The sequence below is a fragment of the Cydia fagiglandana genome, chromosome 7, assembly GCF_963556715.1.
Source record: "Cydia fagiglandana chromosome 7, ilCydFagi1.1, whole genome shotgun sequence".
Taxonomy (NCBI): domain Eukaryota; kingdom Metazoa; phylum Arthropoda; class Insecta; order Lepidoptera; family Tortricidae; genus Cydia; species Cydia fagiglandana.
In genome coordinates this window covers 1,364,638-1,385,533 of record NC_085938.1, presented here as the reverse complement: position 1 = coordinate 1,385,533, position 20,896 = coordinate 1,364,638, and the positions used below count along the sequence as shown (strand labels likewise).

General features: G+C 38.4%; 2 protein-coding genes across 2 annotated transcripts in view; both read right to left on the bottom strand.

The window, feature by feature from the left end:
- LOC134665732 (cadherin-23) overlaps positions 1 to 15,111 on the bottom strand; it is a 35,216-nt gene extending 20,105 nt beyond the window's left edge. The window contains exons 1-12 of the mRNA XM_063522706.1: positions 15,098 to 15,111; positions 14,773 to 14,895; positions 6,951 to 7,161; positions 6,476 to 6,619; positions 5,612 to 5,760; positions 4,948 to 5,076; positions 4,047 to 4,265; positions 3,362 to 3,574; positions 2,280 to 3,104; positions 1,865 to 2,060; positions 1,422 to 1,722; positions 285 to 1,167 (exon numbers count right to left, since the gene is read on the bottom strand). Of these exons, the coding sequence (XP_063378776.1) occupies positions 285 to 1,167; positions 1,422 to 1,722; positions 1,865 to 2,060; positions 2,280 to 3,104; positions 3,362 to 3,574; positions 4,047 to 4,265; positions 4,948 to 5,076; positions 5,612 to 5,760; positions 6,476 to 6,619; positions 6,951 to 7,161 (3,270 nt within the window). The 5' untranslated portion in view covers positions 14,773 to 14,895; positions 15,098 to 15,111. The remainder of the gene's footprint in view (positions 1 to 284; positions 1,168 to 1,421; positions 1,723 to 1,864; positions 2,061 to 2,279; positions 3,105 to 3,361; positions 3,575 to 4,046; positions 4,266 to 4,947; positions 5,077 to 5,611; positions 5,761 to 6,475; positions 6,620 to 6,950; positions 7,162 to 14,772; positions 14,896 to 15,097) is intronic.
- A 3,127-nt stretch (positions 15,112 to 18,238) lies between these two features.
- The window catches only part of LOC134665707 (uncharacterized), a 33,909-nt gene continuing 31,251 nt past the window's right edge, over positions 18,239 to 20,896 (bottom strand). Inside the window, exon 2 of the mRNA XM_063522666.1 lies at positions 18,239 to 20,437. Within this exon, the coding sequence (XP_063378736.1) occupies positions 18,275 to 20,437 (2,163 nt within the window). The 3' untranslated portion in view covers positions 18,239 to 18,274. The remainder of the gene's footprint in view (positions 20,438 to 20,896) is intronic.

Genomic DNA, 20,896 nt, shown 5'->3' with positions numbered 1-20,896 from the left:
TTTGAAAACCATTTTGGTAAGCTTAGGTACTACTAGAAGTATAATGTGTGTAATACAAGTGTACTCATTTTATGATATTGACAACATATGTAGGTACCATTAACAGTATAAGTGTCTTGGCTGGAGCTGTAAACTTATACTTAGTGTTTGCCTGAATAAAGAATAGAAATGGATAGAGTGGAACATCATCCAAAAAGAAATTAAACTTGCTAGAGTTATGTACTTTACTTAAATTACTCATTTAAATGATTATAGAATTGGTTTAGTTAGAGCTTTTTGCTTACCTCTTTATCAAATTTCGGAGGATTATCATTCAAATTCATCACTTCAATAATGACTTTCGCCATAGTATGTTTACTGCCATCATTACTCGTCGCCTTTACAGTTAATGTCAAATTAGGTGTTGTCAGTTCTTCATAATCAAGATGTTTTGTCAAAACTACTTGTCCACTTAAAGGATCCACTTGTAACAGACCAGTTTCAGAATTAACGACTTTGAATCCTGACACTAAGTGTCCAGATATTGGGTCTTCAGCTATCAACACCAAAACAGTGCTACCTATAGGTTGTTCTTCTTTGATTTTATGATAAATTATAGGGTGTGAAGTCGACCAACCAGGGTTTGTAAATTGCGGATTTTTATCAGCATAAGGTTGGATATAAATGGTATGTTCAACGACATCGAATTGTTTATCCTTTTCGACCTCTGCATTTATATCGACTACTTTTACAGTCAGAATGAATATAGAAGCTTGACTATAATCTAATGTACCATTGACTATAATTTCACCAGTATCTTCATTTATACGGAAAATGTGTTTATAGTCATATTGTGCGTTAGGTTTCAAATGGACACCAGCTTTGGAAAAAGCTTTTATTGGATCAATTATACTGTATTTAAGAACTGAGTTCACATCTGTATCGTGAGCGACTAGTTGTGTAACAACGTCATCGATTTTAGTTTTCTCTGAAATATAAGTGGTTGATTCGGTAATATTGAATTTAGGTGGTTTATCATTGACATCTTGGATGGTGACGAAGACTGTGGTGGTTGCGGTTTCAGGGATGGGTACACCGCTATCGACTGCGGAGACTATAATTTCGTAACGGTCTGCGTTGACGTCACGATCTAAATTGGCATCGTTTGAAACTGTTATAAGACCAGTCCTGAAACAACGATTAATATTTTAATATCCACAATACGAATAAAAATATCTAGACCAAAAGTAGTAAGATTACAAACTCGATCTATAAAAGGTCAAACCAATCTTATTTAAGGGGGATCTCAACGACAAATTTAATGATGTTCCGAAGAAATTCTCAAATACAATTCGCCAAAATGAAATTATGCATGATGCTTCTAGGGAGATATCTGATGAATACAAAAAAAATATTATCAATATAAGTAATATAACACTTACTTTTCATTAATAACGAAGTTATCTTTAGATCCCGATACAATGTGATACGTCAAAAGATCGTCCAACCCATCCGGATCATTCGCCACTACCATCGTAACATTCTGCCCAGGCTTGGCGTCTTCTTTGATGCTAGCTTTATAGTTCATCGGGTTGAGCTCAAAAGTGAAGTCCTCATTCATGTCGGGTTGCTGGTTGACGGTGTATTTGTAGTGGTGGTAATTGCCCTTGAAGGTGGGGCGCTGGTTGCCGGGCACGCCTACTCGGATATAGACGCGGGTTTCGTTGTGGAGAGGAGGTTTACCTTAAGCCAGAAAACAGTTTATTCGTAAGTCGTTTAAATATTTAGAAAGAAATAATAACTGTCTGTAAACTATTAAACGTAGGTATTTCAACTGTCGAGCCATACTAACATTATATAATCAGCATTACATATGTAAGCTTACCATAATCAGTAGCTCTCACAACAAGTTCATATTGTCCTCTAGGAGTGTCCATGGTTTCAACCTTTTCAAGAATCACGATCTCACCAGTATCTTCATCGATAGCAAATACATTGCCTTTGTGGGTGATGCTATTATCAGATTCCAAAGAATATTTGATTCGACCACCACCTTGCGATGGACCATCAGCATCTGTAGCCTATCGAAGCATAATTTCTCTGTTTATATAATCTATAACTTTATTAATATGCCCTTAACCTTATCTTATATCTTAATCTTATCAATCAAACATGAATAGCTGAAATTTTGGCTGTTTGTTATCTTTCCTACTATATTTTTTACGCTTCACATTGCGATATTTGTTCATTTTTATTTTTGTATCAGTGGATTAAAATTAGGAATCTAAAGTATTACTTACCGTAACCACGAATTGTGGTTCAAAACTAGTCGCGCCATCTCTTATAGTTCTACTATACTCAGGAACTTCAAATACAGGAGCATTATCATTCACGTCCAAAACCTCAATGTACACACTGGTAGTACTGAGTTTACCTCCTCCATCCTTAGCTATAAGCGTCAAGCTGTAACTCTTCTGCTTTTCGTAATCCAGTAATTGACCAACGTACAAATTGCCTTTTGCTTTATCAGTTTTGAACAAATGCGATCCAAAACCAGTGAGTGAGTATTCTATTTCACCAAAAATACCATAGTCTTTATCTGTAGCTGCTACATCACCAATCAAACTCCCAATAGGAGCATTTTCGTAAACATTAAATTTATAACTCGTTTGATCAAATATCGGTGCGTTATCATTCATATCAAGTAGCTTTATGTTAACTTGTGCTGAACTCAATTCTATATTACCAACAGAAGATACTATATCGAAGCTGAATAGTCTTTTATCATCATCATCGACATCATAATCAAGTCGAGAAGAATCTTTTACTTTTATACTAATTGGAGTTCTGCCTTCACCATGGTCTGTGCTTATTGAAAACACTCCTTCCGAATTAAAAACATCTCGTAAAGACAAATCATACTTGCTATTTTGTCCAATATCATTATCTTCAACGTAAATGGATAGACCAGGTATTGGACTTCCGTTTTCGATGTTTTCAGGGATCGAAATATCAAATTGGTCTTTATTAAATTTAGGTTTATGGTCGTCAACATCAGTTACTACTATAGTTATTGGTGTGACTGTGTAGTCAGATGGCACTTCGTTGTTTATCAGTTCTGTAGCCTGAAGAAAAAGTGTGTTGTTAGATTTATTCCCCGTCTTTAATTTTAAACATCAACGAATTTTCGAAGCACGCCCGAAATCCCGTTTTAGTAATAATTTACTAAAACGGGATTTAACCGCATATAAATAAACTTGAAAATTATACTAGAAAAATTCTTCATCATCGACACGTCAAAGGTCATTCACAAGCTAATTAAGATCCGTTTTAGTGAATAAAAATATTTCATCAGTATTCACTACTTCAGATACCTAATTACCTTAACAAAGAAGTTATAAACTCCTCCATTCTGCATGACGACATCGCTCTCCCTATCGATAGGGTTGTCAGAGGCGACCAGCACCGCACGTCCGATAGGCCTCTCTGGCAGCAGCTTGAAGTACTGCTCACTGTCTCCTTCGAGGGTCAGTAAAACTGGTCGTGGATGCGCCGTATCGCCGTCTTTAGCTACTATTTCCATTATGCTGGTGTTCTGGAAAATATGAAATGCGATTGGTTAATTATCAACCGTCAGAAATGGAGAGACATCGCAAGAGAAAGTTTGAAGTCCACCAACATAACCGGAAATGAAGACCAGTCATGTGCGTCACCCAAAACAGCCACGACCACTCTGACAAGAGTGCACGACTGAGAAGAAGAATTATGACGGCATGAAGCATGAGGAGTTGCAAGCTCGCTCACAGTGTAAAGGTTTATTGAGGCAAAAAACAAAGTAAACGTCCTTAAAACTCGGCTGAGCCTGTATAAATAATCACGCCATTTTTCTATTTCCGTGGTAGATAAAGCTATACATAGGAAATATGTCGTAGAAGGATGAGCTCTTATGTTGCAAATAGAAGAAAGTAAACCTAGTATCTTTTACATCAGTCATTTCTAAACTAAACAGGCCAACCTCTCATTGTCCAGCCATAACTAATCTACTTCTACACGTAATATCGTCTTACCGGTGGAGTGTTCTCTGGAACTGTAGCCGAATATGGCGCATTGATCAATATTGGTGGTTGGTCCTGTACGTCCCTTATAGCAACTGCTACGCTGGCAAAACTGCGTAAAGGCTTGTCCGAAGCATCGGCTGCTTCTAAACTCAACACGTAGGCTGAGCGACTCTCGTAGTCTAGTGGTCGCTGGATGAACAGCCGTGCTTGGAATTCGTTGGGAGAAATCTGGAAAGTTCAATGGGTATAATGTAGTTGAAGACATAGTGTGGTTCATTACGCCTAAATACGTTTAGAAGTGCGCAGGCTAGGAGGGTGAAATGTGTTTTTGATATCCGATTCTATCCGCTAAAGAAGATTCTGAAGGGATCAACCATATTAAGTGAGCGGTGCGACAGTATCTAGCCCACACCTCTCTAATCAATACAATATATCTCTCGAGCGAGGGATAATTTAATTGTATAATGTGATTGACATTACAAATATAATGAATTAGATCATTAACTCATGCCATGTGAGTTTATTTTAATACGACGGTCTTGACAATTAACTTTATTATTATGTAATATCATAACCGCAATATTTCTTATGCTGACATTCGAAAGTCAACTGCAGCTGCATTACTGTTGCGGCGTCCTTGTTGCCGCCGCTGTATCTGTCAATTTCCTTGATAAAAAGAGTGACGAACTAAATGCCAAAATAGCGGCAGTAATAGTGTGGCGAATGTCACTCAATTGACGTCGTCACCTTTAGGGTAACATTCCATTTGTAACGACAGCTGTACTACTGTCAATTTTACTATAGAAATTGACAATGACAGTGACGCGTTTAGTACCGGTAGTGCAGCTGCGGTTAGAAATGGAATGTTACCATTAATCTGGTGTACCATTAGTATATGCCTAGATCTTACCATGTCAGTAACGACTCTGAAGGTAGCACAGGCCTCAGCATCGCTGCCCCTCTCTTTGGTAGAACAGGTGACCTTGATTTCAGCGTTGTGGCCTTCATCGCGGTCTGTCACTAATATCTTTGGGTTCAGCTGAAAAAAAAGTGCGAGGATGGTGTGGTAAATAATATCAAACGGTGGTGGTATGTCTATAGTGTTCTGTGTCTCTAGATACTTGTACTTAGGTCATAAATAGCCACATAATATTACGTCTCAACTAGTATCAAGCTATAATTGGTTCCTGCCTAGAAATACAGAAATCGTACGACAACATCTGTTACTTAAAAATACTTGACCAGGACAAGGTAAATTTATTATTGAAAAACTTATTTTAAACTTTCATGCGTATTTATCACAATCAGCACAATCATGGCGACCCTGCCATGATATGTTGGTATCCTCTTCTTTAATCATTAATATTAATTCAAAATAATCATCTCCAATTTCGGCTAGGAGGAGATGATGATAATGATTATTCATTATTACAGATTGCATTGACGTTGCTGCCGGGAGTTATGTATGACATTTGCAGCAGCAAAGCAGTCGGCAGCAATGTCGCACTACAACATTGCACGCTGCTTAATGCTGTTGCAGTCTGAATTCGAGCGGTACCTTAACAGAAGCATACCTCAACCTCGCTGCCGACAGGGGTCGCTTCGCTAATGTTGAGTATGTACGGTCTGTTGTGGAATACAGGGGGGTTGTCGTTAACGTCTTTCACTGGGATTACTCTTCGGAGGGACACCGTATTGGGGTCTGTGTTGGCGACACCTTCATCTGAAAAAGAAGTTTTTAGATCGAGCTTGACATTTTGAAGATCAATAGAGGTAACTGCTTCAAGTTACTTATTCTTTGGTTAAGGATGTAGAGTGGCTGTCAACGAAAAGGCTAAAGAATGAAATACATGGTGATTGCTTCACGGACAAAGAGCACAACGTTGAAAAATGCTGGTGGCCTAGCGGAAAACGCTGGTGGCCAAGCGGTAAGAGCGTGCGACTTTCAATCCGGACGTCGCGGGTTCAAACCCCGGCTCGTACCAATGGGTTTTTCGGAACCTATTATGTACGAAATATCATTTGATATTTGCCAGTCGCTTTCCGGTGAAGGAAAACATCGTGAGAAAACCGGACTAATCCCAATAAGGCATTGTTTCCCCTCTGGGTTGGAAGGTCAGATAGCAGTCCCTTCCTAAGAACTAGTGCTTACGAGTACGTCAAATCATGGGATTAGTTATCAAGCGGACCCCAGGCTCTTATGAGCCGTGGCAAAATGCCGGGATAATGCGAGGAAGAAGAGAGATGAGAATTAACGGTTTCTTTAACAAGTCACGTTCGCATGATAAAGCTGGATAGCGTTAGATGCGAATCAGTGGCAGAGTAACAACGTAAGCGTGAAACACAAGTCCGCGTCCCACTGTAGCAAAATGGAAATGACGGAATTAGTTTGCGTAATCTCATCGCACCATCGAAATGCTTATACATAATTAACAAACCTGTAATGCTAATGATGACTTCTAAAGACGGCTGTTCCTCTCGGTCCAGCTTCTTGGCCAACGTCACTACGCCAGTAAGAGGGTCCACGGTGAAAAACTGCCCCGATATGGAGTACCTCAGCTGACTGTTCTCCGGGTCTATGCCTGCAAATAAAACATATTTGAACATGATGATAAACAGATTTAATATTTGTGATATATCAGAATGTTGGTACAGTCATGCTGTGCAAAAAACCTGGTGTATGTGATCTACCTGGGCTCGTGCTAATTGTCTTATATTCATGAAAGAGGATGTAAAAGACTGTGAGAAATGGAGGAGCAAAACTTTGGAAACCGGACAGTCGGGCCCGAAGCAGTAGTTGAGCAAGCAACCAGGATAGCAATTAATATCAGATAAAAATGAACAGTTTTTAATCAGGAGTTCACTGGACCTCTAGGTTTAAACTTATTTTCTCTAGTAAAAGGGGGTTGGTACCTTGTAGCTGATAAACTGGTGTTCCCACAGGAGTGTCCTCTGGCAGACTGAGCTGGGACATGTCGCCAGCTTGAGGCACGAAGTGAGGAGCTCTGTTGATGACCTGGGCCGAACATAGCCCCAGCAGCGTCAGTATAAGGAGGATGATGAGAGGGTTCGGCTCGTTCACGATGATCGCGAATTTACGGCGGTTCGGGATTATTTCTGCCATCTGGGAAAGAAAGGTGATACGTGAAACATTTTTAAAATGGGTGTAAGGTCAGATGTGGTAAAATAAACACTGGGACGAGACTAACATTTGTAGGGAATACTCATACTGTTACTCTTGCCCTGAGTAAAATAAACTAAGTATGTTTGTCTGACCTTACATGAAACGTTTCATCCGGAAGGCAGAATTTGATTTCTGTGTAACTTTATGGGCCTATAGTCTGTCGCCCTTATTCATGAACGTTTACTAAAGTTGACAAGCCGATAATAATCATTTGTCCCTTTCCGACGTATTGGTATTATGGAAAGGGTTGATCTTTAAGTATTCAAATAAAAGTAAATAAACAATTTGTACATTTTCGGATAGTTATAACATCTATTGATAACCAACCTAATACTTCCGCCTGGATCAGTCTCTGAACGACCTGACTTTTACCTACATTATTTGATCATGTAATGTTTTCATCTACCCTCAATTGGCTTAAGGAGCCATTTGAGGGTAGATTTTGTTGACTTTTATTTAAATACCTAAAGGTAACCTTTTCGAAGTCAGTATGAAATTATGTTTCAAATGTTTGTTTATAACAATCTTAGTTACGCAAGTTATTTACTAAACTCTGGTTCAGCAAAGAATGTTACAAATTCTCGCACAATAGATCTCTCTAAATGCTCTTTTTCATTAAAGACGATTGGTGAGAGAATGTAACGCGGTCACGATTTCGTTTCGCCCATTACCACACAAACATCACAATACAATACTTTCCAACTTCGGTTAATGACTGGTTTAGTACATCATTTTATTGGGTTTTTTACTCATCTCGTTACGCTCCAAAGTGTTGTCCCAATGGTTGCAGACTCTGTAATACCTATTATAGTAATATGTACAGTCACTACACGGGATTGTTATGCCATTTAGAGTTTTTGCTAAATTGGAAATTCTATAGCGTAAGTATTGAACAACCGATTTAGCTTAGGACCCTAAGCCCTAATGGCGCAACACTCGCGGAGCGTGCTGATGGTACTTAGGGAATACTTACTTTTCAAAGGCCTATATAGATATACCCTCGTAAATCCCCGCGTACTAATACAAGTACAAATTAAATTCAAGTTTTCAACTCTGATACAAATAAAAGAAAGTTCCAAATTCAAAAGCGCAATAATTGACTTGGTTCTTAGGAGGATACATTTACTAGTATAAAATAAATAAATAAATAAATATTATAGGACATTCTTACACAGATTGACTAAGTCCCACAGTAAGCTCAAGGAAGCTTGTATTGTGGGTACTCAGACAACGATATACATATATAATATACAAATACTTAAATACATAGAAAACACCCATGACTCAGGAACAAATACCTGTATCATCATACAAATAAATGCCCTTACTGGGATTCGAACCCAGGACCATCGGCTTCGCAGGCAGGGTCACTACCCACTAGGCCAGACCGGTCGTCAAATGGGTATGTGTACCCATTCGGGTTCAGTTTTAGCAAACGTACTGGTAGAGTCAAACCAAGCCAACTCTTAAAAAACCGAACAACTGCGAGTCGGACTCGCCCGCCAAGGGTCCCGTACTTTTTGGTATTTGTTTTTATAGCGGCAACAGAAATAAATCATCTGCGAAAATTTCAACTGTCTAGCTATCACGGTTCATGAGACAGACAGACTGACAGTGGAGTCTTAGTAATGGTCCCGCTTTTACCCTTTGGGTACGGAATCCTAAAAAGTAGCTAAGCGTGCGTGAATGTGTGCGTGCTCCCTCGGACATTGCCACCGCGTTCAATCTACAAAGTCGTTTGTGCCACTGTGCCACTATCCCACTTCTCTAAGACAATGCCTTGCATCACGGTCTGTTGCGAACTCGACCACTGCGCACTGGTGGCCTAACCAAGATGACAATCGTACCGTACCATCGACAAACGACAAACGAAAAGTAACAATGTTTCGGGATGACAGATCCTACAGTCGCCATCAGATATATCGGAGCAGCCAAGGTGTTCACAAATGTCTAAAAACGCCTCTATTGTCAGGGCGTTAGAGTGCGCGTTCAGATATTGTGAACACCTTGGCCGCTCCGATATATCTGATGGCGACTGTACAAAAAGTCACGTGACTATTTTCATACAATATTTTAGTTTCGATTGGCTTTAAGTATCTATAAATGATTATCATCTTGGCTAGACCTTCAGAGCTATTAAATTTCTTTAAGTTAACTAATATATATGTATTTACCAAGTTAACGAAGTGTCCCCTAAGGGCCCTAAGGAACGATCCTCCCCAGGTTCCCCTACAAAGCTTATGACATTAATTACTTAGTTAACATAGCTTTTTGTTACAACAGTTATGTTGCAAGGTTCAAATGACGCTTTGTGAATTTTTGGGTCAGATCAAACTGCATTCAAATTTCAGTCTTAAACTTCTAACAATATGGTCGGAAATATGGTCTGCCTTGTGGAATCCTCATCCTCACCAAAATGTAAGGCGAAAATATTTTACTCCGTGCGTGCAGTGTAAAGATTATTGGTGTAGATAAGCTTAATGTCTGATTGTCTGCACAATAAGAGCGAAAAAGTCGTCGTTCGACTCGGATCGCCTCGGCCGACTTTTTCGCTCTTATTGCGGGAACATAAAGCTTTTTCCTATTGGATTTTGCCGATTCCGAGTCGACATACCTGGGTCTGGGGAGACCGCATATTTCTTTACAGTATATACATATGGTCTTATTTTCCCGCACTAGTGCGTGAAATAGCACTTTTCGTGCGTATGTCGTACCTACTGTAAAACGTTGTACGATAGGATACACGTGCGACGTGCGATTTAAAACACTTCGGCCGTGATTTAATTTATCGCCACTTGTTTCGAATTTCCTCTTTTCCGGTAGGTTACCAAACCGGCCCTCTGTTTAATATGTAAATCTGTGGAAATCAGAGAGTGTATAGATATGGAATGCGAAGATTCTGAAGATGTCATTTTTACCGGTTCAAGTGTTGCATGTATTAACAGGAGTGGTCATTTCTCCATACAAACGTACTCGACTGTTTTCTTCGTGGGTTTTGATGCTAGAGCAATGATTTTTTCAACACAGATTAATATTGTCAATATCTGTGTCGGACCGTTTTGCTTTTTATGATATTTTTGTTTTTTAAGGCGCTAGAGCCCTTCAAAAATGCCCAAAATGGCCTAACTGACTATGCCGCAATGAGAGGCCTAATATTCAAAACTGATATCAGTTAGCCAAAAAAGCAAAACGGTCCGACACAGATAATTTTATAATCATTTAAATTTCCAAGTTTGGTTAGGATTAGTTAATTTTTGGAGGAGGAAACAGTTGAGTACGAAACCTCGATTTTTTTGAGATTTTTACGCGGGATTCGTCGCCTTGTCCTTATCGCACTAGTTTTAGGAGCCGCTTCTGTTAGCGAGTATATTTATCTAAAATATTTAAAACTCAGCCCCTTTTTCACCTTAACGACGAATATATCTGCCGCTGCCGTGCCCCCGCCAAGTCGAGCAAAACAAAGACGCACGGCCGTACCATCCTTTTCCCGAAGCGATTCAGGCGATTAAGAATCTTAATTTAATTTAATTTAAGATTACCTACACACGTAGTCTGTAGGTACGGTAAGAGAAGAGACGTAGAATGTATGGGCTCCCTTACATCCCATGACTCTTCTTTTTCCGCACACTCTTCCTAATGTAATATTTCAGATGATTTAAGCCAATTTAAGGAAACGATTGTATGTAAACACGGTTACTTGTATTTGTAATAAGCGCAAACCAATGAATAACATTAATACAATGTTTATTGTTTACATGTAATTGCCTTATTTAAATCCGTATTTGTTATGCCGTATTACGTGATCGAACGCCTCAACGCATTTGTTACAAATGTTACAATTGAATGTAGTAATTTCGAGCATACGTGGTGCTGACTGACTCAGCTGACTGCTGACTGTACATTTGGCGCGGCATGGGTGTTAAATACACGTTTAGTGTTTTAAAAACAAAAACATAACGTTTTATTCTCTTACGGCATAAAAGTGGACAAGAATTTGATTTCGATAGCATTTCGTAAGTTGTCACAGTGACAAAGCCTAGAGGCTGTCAAACCTTAGCTTAGCTACCTTTGCTCTTATTCTCTCGACAAGAATGTCGCGTCAAGATCATTTTGAACACCTCGCCCGCTTAACACCTTCTGCTGCCGACTGTACTTAAGTCGGTTAAATCGGAAGGAAAACAAGATATTTTTACCAAACTCTCCAACCATAACCGCATATTCCGCATAAGCCTTACAAAAACTTTGCAGAGGGAAACCTTAGCATATTCATATTATTATCTATTATCGAGTCCAACTCCCACATCGCTAGTATAAACAATAACCTCCAGCGCTTTAACAACAATGCGTGATCTAAGAAAACACTTATATTGGTTCTTCTAAGTGTTGGACTCACTTGTTTTAAGCAGCGTTTGGAACAACACACCTTCATTTTCCCACGACTATTGTTAAGTACAGAAACCACGATAATAATGCTTGCGTAATCGCTCTTATGGCATTGGAAAAAAGTCGATAATTGTGCGTTTATGTGCGCTTCGATGGTGGTATAACGGGTCACTGGCATACGGAGTTACGTAGTTGTGTCACGAGACTTATTGGGAGATGAAGTTGGTTTGACTCTAGTTTCTAACTTACATGACTACCGCGAGCCTCGTTCGACGTGATGCCTCTCTGTCGCACTTGTGAATTCGTACGTAAGTGTGACAGGAAGGCAACACGTCGAACGTGGTTCGCGAGATGCTCTCTGATAGCTAGATTTAGTTAATGTTACACGTACATACAGTCGCCATCAGATATATCGGAGCGGCCAAGGTGCTCACAAATATCTGAACACGCCTCTATTGTCAGGGCGTTAGAGCGCGTGTTCAGAATGTTCAGATATTTGTGAGCGCCTTGGCCGCTCCGATATATCTGATGGCGACTGTACCTCAGAACCCTATTAAAAATTAGTGTACGTAAGTAAGTAACTAATGAAGCACCAAATCGGGAGTCGTGGAAATTAAGGGGAGAGGCCTTTGCCCAGCAGTGGGACACTCAAATAGGTTAGGACAATTAACTAGGTAAAGTATTTTAAGGAGTCGACAACTGACATAATATCACAACTCACTACCTAAGTTGAAGGCATCCATAGGGTTACCTACCCCCTTACAAGCAGGCGTATTATATGTTAGTTTGCCACATATACGGTATAAAAACCTTACATTTTATCGGCACAACATACCTAAATAGGTAAAAACATTTAAGGCGTGCTTTTCCCGTAGGAGCTAAGCGAACCAGTTTTTTGAATCCATCGGAAATATAAGAAACAATGTTTTAAAATTGTGAAAAAAATATATCTTATACTTAAGGATCTGGCAGATACGTTTTGGATCTCAAAAACATGATTAGATAAACTTTGCTCGATAGAAAAAAATTCCAAAGTTACGCCTTTTTTTAACAATAAATCAATCTCAGAGCTACAATACAAACTTTTTTGACTTGTTTTTTACATAAATGTATAGGTAATAAGATAATCTAGATGTTTTGGATCACTTTGTCTCGGTAACATCATTAAAATAATTTCTATGTTTCAATACCTACTAAATCCGCAAGCGCCATCACTCGCGAACGCACTATATTCTGAGAAATACACTAATTCTGATTCACATAGGTGTGTGTACCGTTAACGGTCTCCCCAAATTACGGTAAATTTCTCTTTCCGTTAGTCTGAAGGTAATATTACCCTAATTTGGTTATTAAGTACAGTCTATACGTACGTAACGATGTCTGGGACACAAGGTTTATGCAGGTACCTATTTCCGTTCCGGAGGTACCTCGGAAACCATCGACAATCGATCTAGGTAAACGTTAATAACAATGGCGACTTGTTAGGGTTCCGTACCCAAAGGGTAAAACGGGACCCTATTACTAAGACTTCGCTGTCCGTCCGTCCGTCCGTTTGTCACCAGGCTGTATCTCACGAACCGTGATAGCTAGACAGTTGAAATTTTCAAGGATGATGTATTTCTGTTGCCGCTATAACAACAAATACTAAAAACAGAATAAAATAAAGATTTAAATGGGGCTCCCATACAACAAACGTGATTTTTGACCAAAGTTAAGCAACGTCGGGAGGGGTCAGTACTTGGATGGGTGACCGTTTTCTTTTTGCTTTTTTTTGTTTTTTTTTTGCATTATGGTACGGAACCCTTCGTGCGCGAGTCCGACTCGCACTTGCCCGGTTTTATTCAGTACCTACTAACTTATGAATGAAAGGTCAGGTAGGTAGGTACCAATGGTATTAAGTACCATTATAGGTAGGTGTAGGTCTCCGTGATCTCTTTAAGAAGTTTGGATCCTTCCGTTACATTCACTTGAGTTGTTGTTGTTGTTAATCTACAAAACCTATTTTTTACAAAGTCTAATAAGTACCTAATAAAATAATAAAGAAACACGAACAAACGTAACAGATAACTTATAATTAATTTATTGAAAACATATCGCTTCCAGATTTTTGCTTATGTATAATTAAATTAAATAATGAAATAAGGAAGAGATTTGCTGCACGAAAATCTAATGGAGCCATGGGTAATTTAAATTAGCAAATTCCTATCCGTTTGGCATTTAGCTTACCTAGTAAACCTCAAAGAACATAATAACACAGAATAACTAATAGTACTACATAATAATACGTTTTAAAGGTAGCTAACCTACCTACTAATCTACCCAAAACATACATACAGGGGTGACAAAGAAAAATGGGTCACTAAAACCTGACCCACAGAACTGACAGAACTGACCATTTAGACTTGATGTTTAGTTATTATCATCAATGACTCTCAAACTCAAAATAAATAAGGTAATATTCTAATATTTATTTAACCTCATAATAAGACTCAAAGTTTGGTATAATAAGGTACATAAGTCGTTTAACTACAGACTTGATTGGTAGGTATACAACCTTGCTATTTAAAATTGGAAAGCCTTTAACAGGGTTTAAAAGTGTCAAACCTAAATACTAACTTAAAACGATTGAGTTCTAGGTCACAGATTCCATCGTAACTAGATATGTGCACTTAGAAAAATATTTTTAATTTCCCCTTAAAATGTAAGTAGGAACATTTAAATGTAGTACTATAAAGACCTAAACCTAACATATCCTAGTATTATTGCTAGGGTTGCCAGATCGAAATGCGCAATTATCTGGAAACAATATCAATTTTTCGGGATATTAGGACTTGAGTCGGGAAAAAATATACATTCAAATTAAAGTAATTGTATTAAAAACAACGATATTTTACATTATTGGCACTACGTCAGCTCGCTCGCTCGACGGCAGTTCGGAACTTGAAATTATTGTTTTATAACGTGGAGCTGTTATTCGGGACAGTTTACACTTTGTCGGGAATCGGGAACACATGCTAAAAATCGGGAGAATCCCGCCAAATCCCGACCATCTGGCAACCCTAATTATTGCGCAAAGCTCTAACTTAAGAAAAAACGTCCTTGATGACTCAAAGAAAGTTCCGCCTATAGTAAACATAACTGTAAGTACCAAATATAACGGTAACCTACCTTCAAACAAATCCCTTATACGCCAATATCACTAAACTACACTACACAACACATATTAGCACTAAAATACACTATAAACACTAATAACATTTATTTTTTAACATTTTTGTTACGTTCTAACTCAGTGGTTCTTAACCTTTTCAATCCGATCACCCCTATGACTAACTAGGGAACCTGATTTTACCCCTCCTCCCAATGGTAATAAAAAACATAACGTGTACGTTTGTTGTATTGTCATATTAGGTCAGCTTATTACCCCCACAAAATACCAGTTTTACCCCCACGGGGGTAATTACCCCCAGGTTAGGAACCACTGTTCTAACTCCTCTGCGTTCAAACCGTACTGTCAAAACTTGCACCACCGGTACAAAAACTCGTTATTTTCTGTCTTGTTCTACCAGCAGTATTATAGTAAGTCAGAGTAAGATAGATATATTTCTCAGCTCCGTCGTTGGGTATCTGCAAGATACAGCCTTTTTGCGAAGGAATATATTCTTCTCACAGCGTCAGCCAAACGAGCGCTTGACAGAACCATCATAAGCACGTTCTCATTTCTACCTACATTTGCTAGGAAATTCAAGGTCATAGTTACGCTGGTCTTGAGAATCATTTGATGATACCTGTGCTGGGTAAGTTTTTGTAACAGCACCGAAGGTAAAAGTAACGGGGTTTTAACTTGAGATGCGTGAGCGTCGAATTCCCAAGCACATTCAACAAACCATCGTACCGTGAACTTGAGATCTCTTACAAATATATAGAATCTCAGAGCGCTATTATACTGGTTATATTTTATGCGCTTGGGCAATGGATAAGACTTGAGATAGACAGATGAGGGTCACATGGGAGTGAAAGAGATGTATAGTGGGTCATACGGTGGAGGGTAAGACAATGAGGTCGATGTAGGGAAAGGTGAGAGGTCTTTGTGGGAAATAGGATCTCGGTTGTGTGAGTGATAATAGTACATTATTGTCGAGGCGCGGAAGTAGCTACTTGCAGGCTGAGGATTCTTTTTAAACGGACGACCTTGGGAGTCCGTATAATTGAATCCGAAGCCAGCAAGTAGCCTTCCAGCCGAGTCATATATAGTGCTTTTCTCAAAAATGGTGCAAGAAATATAAATATCATAGAAATATTTTACAAAACCAACGTTCTTACGTATATATTTTCACAGAAAAAAGCCCTTGCCGCCTTTTCATTTTTTTAATAAAAAAATAGAAGTGTATTTTTCTGCAGAAAATACGCCAACCTATTTGAGACAACTAAATAGTCGCGGTACTAATCATCTGTTTGGCTGTTTAATGGGCCTGTGCCTTCATTTAATATGGCCATTTCAAATTTTAAAAAATTTGGAACTCGACAAATAATGGAATTTGTATGCAACATTGCAGTCCCAAAAGCGAGACTGCAATGTTTTTAACTTTTTAATTTTTGAGTGACCATAAACTACGCGCTTCGCGACCTATTTTTTAGACGGCAAAGTCGACTTTGCCGTCCATTTTTGAGAAAAGGTTAGTATTTTAGGAATACTAGATTCCCTAGATTAGCTTACTTACCTAAATCTTTTCTTTGTCATAGATACTAAAATGGCAGTTCTATTGCTGCAATTTATGTGGCCATTTGTCATTTTCGAACAAAATTGGTACATAAACAGGATGATTCGGTGAAGAGGAGGATTTGCTTATCAAAGTGTCATGTAGGTAACTATTTGGGTCATTAAAATGAGGAATAACTTTAGTATTCATAATTGTTGCCTGCGGTATTTCCGGACCGATTCAAACCTTTAAGATAAGAGCGTACGAAGGCACTCTTACGAGTATAAATGCCGGCATCGTACTTGAAACCCCTCTGGTGTTGAAGGTGTCCTCGGTGACTTACCATCAGGCGATTCACTGCTCGTAGGTACCATATCATCAAAAAGGCAATTAGTAAATAAATAAAAACTACTTAAAAATTAAAAAAAACCTGGTTTAGTCAGATATGGAATTGGGTTATTTATTTTTCTATTCACCATCTAAATCTCACCCTGTATACTGACAGCACTAACCCACGCTTTCCACGTAATTGCAAATAACTGAACAAGTCACGTTCATGAATTATTAAAATACAAGCAACACAGGAATGTTCACGTATTAAGCATAATAATCATAAATAAGTCTGTGATAGGCGTGATTGTAATGGTAAATAATCGGGCCATGTAAAAAAACGTTATGGTTTTTATTTGATTTTGTAAACCAACCTGGGGAAATGAATAATTTGGATTCAGCAATGTTCAGTAGTATGGGTAGTTTAAATTAACAAATTCCTAACTTACGTCACCACATATATATAATTAAATTAACCACGCTAACTTGCATGGTACAAGCCAATCTAGCACCAAGTATACCAAACCAACAGATGAGCTCCGGCTTACCCAGAATTATGTTTGTCTCACTACTGCCATCTAATGGGATTCATTTAGTTGTAACACACCAAAAGCCTTGCTCGCACCAGCCCACGCGCAATTCACCGCAAGTTGTCAGGTGTGTATGCACATAGTTTATAGCCTTGATCATAGATGGCGCTTGATCATGAAATTTAAAACTAGGCCTGTGAAAGTTGAGGAAATGGGCTATACAGGATGTAATACAGTTGATCACCGTTTGAATGCAACAGTAGCATTTTTTTAATAGAGCTATAAAATAATTACTTGTATGTTAAATGTAATTAAAATACATGTGTATACTTTTAATTTAATTTAAATGCACGCATTGGGTTGTCTGGCATTCGTTTGAGTTTATTGACAGTTAATTTCATAATGCAAGATAGAGTTAGACCAATAAAAGTCTGCAGCAGTTTTGAATGCAATAGTCTAAACTATTCTGGCTTTATGGGCTCCAACCCTATAAAAATTAACTATTAATCTTATATATTTGTCAGAAAAGGAAAAAACATAAAGTAACTAATTGAGGCTTTCATGAATAAGGCGGGGTAAATATGATTTTATATCTTGTCCGAATAGCTATTGTGATACTCGTTTATGCTTACAAACTGTATACAGGGTGTTTCTGACCATGGGGCTTTAAATTCAGGGCTCGATTCTACTCGCCACTGAGCTACTTTTATTATGGGACCAACCCCGAAATCGCGGAAAAAAATTGGGTTTCATACATTTTGGCTGGCGTTTTCTTAGATGTAGAAAAGCCAAAATCTATTTTCACGATTTTGGGGTTGGTCCCATAATAAAAGTACCTCAGTTTAGCGGCGGGGGGAGTAGAATCGAACCCTGAATTTAAAGCCCCATGGATATAGACATACTGATATATTTTATAGAGATCATGTACTTTAAAACTTTGTGAGTTGAACTTATATTTTTTTTAATAAAACTAAAATGAATAAGTTAATATTTTTATTTACAAAATTATCTACAGCCCCACATAGAAAACTATAAGTTAAATATATACATTAGGTAAAGTCGGTGGGACACAAGTTTAAGAAAATTATATAAGTATTATTAAATACTCAATCATTCATCGTTTTCATCGTCATTATTTTCATTATTGATGTTAGTATTATTTCGCTTAATTTCTACATATGTTGGTTTCTTCAACCCTGTGACTCTTGTTTCTAATCTTTTCTTCCTCTCATTTTCATCTTCTTTATCAAACCAATCATTGATTATTCTTGAGTTTTGGTTGACGCTCCTATAATGACCGTTTATTTGTGGTACATAGGTTTGTACTGTTGTAGTTTCATCAGAATCTTCTTCTACTTCTAATATTGTTTCTTGAGTAGTGGTAGTTGTCAGTTTTACTTCATTTTTGAGTTTCACTACTAGTGTTGAGGGCTCTACAGTTTCTTGGATTTCGAGACTGTCTCTATAATTTCTTCTATTCGTTCCAGTTAGGGTACTAGTACTAAAATCCATGTCGAGAAATCTTCGATGAGAATCTATATATTTAGTATATTCAGTATTAATCGGCCTACTATCAACATTAACAGGGTAACTTTTTCCTATTTCCTTTTCCCCGAATCTTCCATAATGATTTAGAATTTCTGTTTCCTCAGAATTAAAATCTCTATTATTATAACCAATTGGCCCATTACCAGCTTCTATTTGTTTTAACTGATCATAATAGTCTTTAAACTTAAGGTCGTGGAGGTTAAATTCCCGATTATTTGCTTCAGTTGTGTAACTGCCACTTTCCATTTCCCTCAATCTTTGATAATGATCGGGAACCTTAGCATCTTCAGGACTAAACTTGACTACATCTGGTGGATTTGTGGGCCACGAGTAGATTTCACTGGTACTTGAGACTGTGGTTTCAAAGGTTGGGATAACAGGGGTCACGGGCGGCGGTGGTGACGGAGGTACCGTCCTGTGTTCCACTGGTATGACGCCTGAACTTCCCACATGATGATCCTCTACTTGTGGGATGGATATCTCTGGTGCTTGCGTCAAAGGTCTAACTGTATTGACTTGTGTGGTGGTAGCTACAGGAGTGGTCGTATATTCTTGTTTATTTTCTGTAACATTAACGACCTCTTTTACTACGGTTCTCTGAGGATACAGATTTACATGAACGATCATAGTCGCTTCTTCGTTTGAGCTCGATTTCCTTAAAATATCTTGAGGAGGAGGTTTTGTTCTATTAAATATAGGCCTTTTTAAACTTCTCGGCATATACATACGCCGAACGCCGTTTGATTTCCTCTTAAATTGAAATCTGACGGGCCGTGATGTTGTAAAATATACTTTGTTGATAGCTGAGGAAGTTCCGTCGCTTGAGGAATAGTCTATAGTTGTTTTCGTTGGAACGTAATTCAGCATAACTTTGAAGGAATTCGGCTTGTCAACAGTCGACGTCTCGATGTTTTTGATTTCGCTCGCTTGCGCATCAACAACATTCTTGTCATCATTATCTTGTTTCTTTCGATTGGATATCGGTCTGAACATCGGTATTACGGGCTTGTCCAAAGTCGGGGTTGGGGCGAATCTGAAAAATCCATCCGCTAACAGATTTACGTCGCCTGGGCTATCAGGCTTGAAACTGAAAAGCGGATCTGACACGTGATTTTTCGTTTCTACTTTATTAGAACTCTGCAATAATAAATCTAATGTAGGCGTAGTCGGTTTCTCTTCCTTACTGGTCTCCGCTGACGGCTTAACATATACTCCAGAAAACGCTATATGAGTGCTGGAACTAGAGGGTAACTCGTATAGATCTCCAAATTTAGCATTAATAGTCTTCTCGAGGTACTGTATGACTTGTTGGAGATTCTCAAGCCTCTGCGCGTTGCGGTAGCTTTCGACCCAGTTTTTAGAACCAAAGGTTCTACTAAAGGGTGTTGGTGTGGGGCTTCTTAATTCAAAAATGAACGGTCTCGGGCTCGTTCTTCTGATGGACGTCGTTTTTGTGGTTTTCGTTTTGTTTCTAAGGAGCCGTGCTCTTTTCGTAGGGACAGATATTTCTACGAAAGGGTCGATGTAGTGGTTTTCCTGCATGGCATTGACGAGGAGCGGCATGCGTTCGTAGTAATCCTGGTCGAAGCCGAAGTAGCTCCTGTCCAGGCGATAGGCAACTGGCGAGTCTTCACTCCCATTCGAACTCAAGTTTCCATAACTGTAGATATTTTGTACTAAGCTAGATTCTACTGCAATCCCGTATTCGTAGATTAGTAGAATTACCTGAAAATAAAAAATAAAATATGTTTAGAAATATTACGATTAAACAAAGAATTACTACTATTTACTACCACCTACTCAATCTCTCTTGTTTAGCCCATTGGTTGACTGATAGAAAATGCCCTAAAGTATTAAGTTTGCCATTTGTGCTATCATGTTTTGGGTATTTAAGATTAAATAAATAACAAGGCATTGTTTCTTAACTGTTTATTGTCCATTGCTCATAGTCTGCTATTATGTTATTGTCTGGATGCATTCGTGTTGTGTTCACAGGTGGCATAATTCTTTATTGACACGGTATGTTGTTCGAACGATGAGGCAATAATAAATGTATGACTGTAGTATTAACTTTGTCATGTCATATGTCATATGAATCGTAGGTATTTTTTTATGTCTCATTCATTACAATTAATATTTATAAACGATTCAAATACTCTTAGATAATTCCCTTTTCGTGTTTGC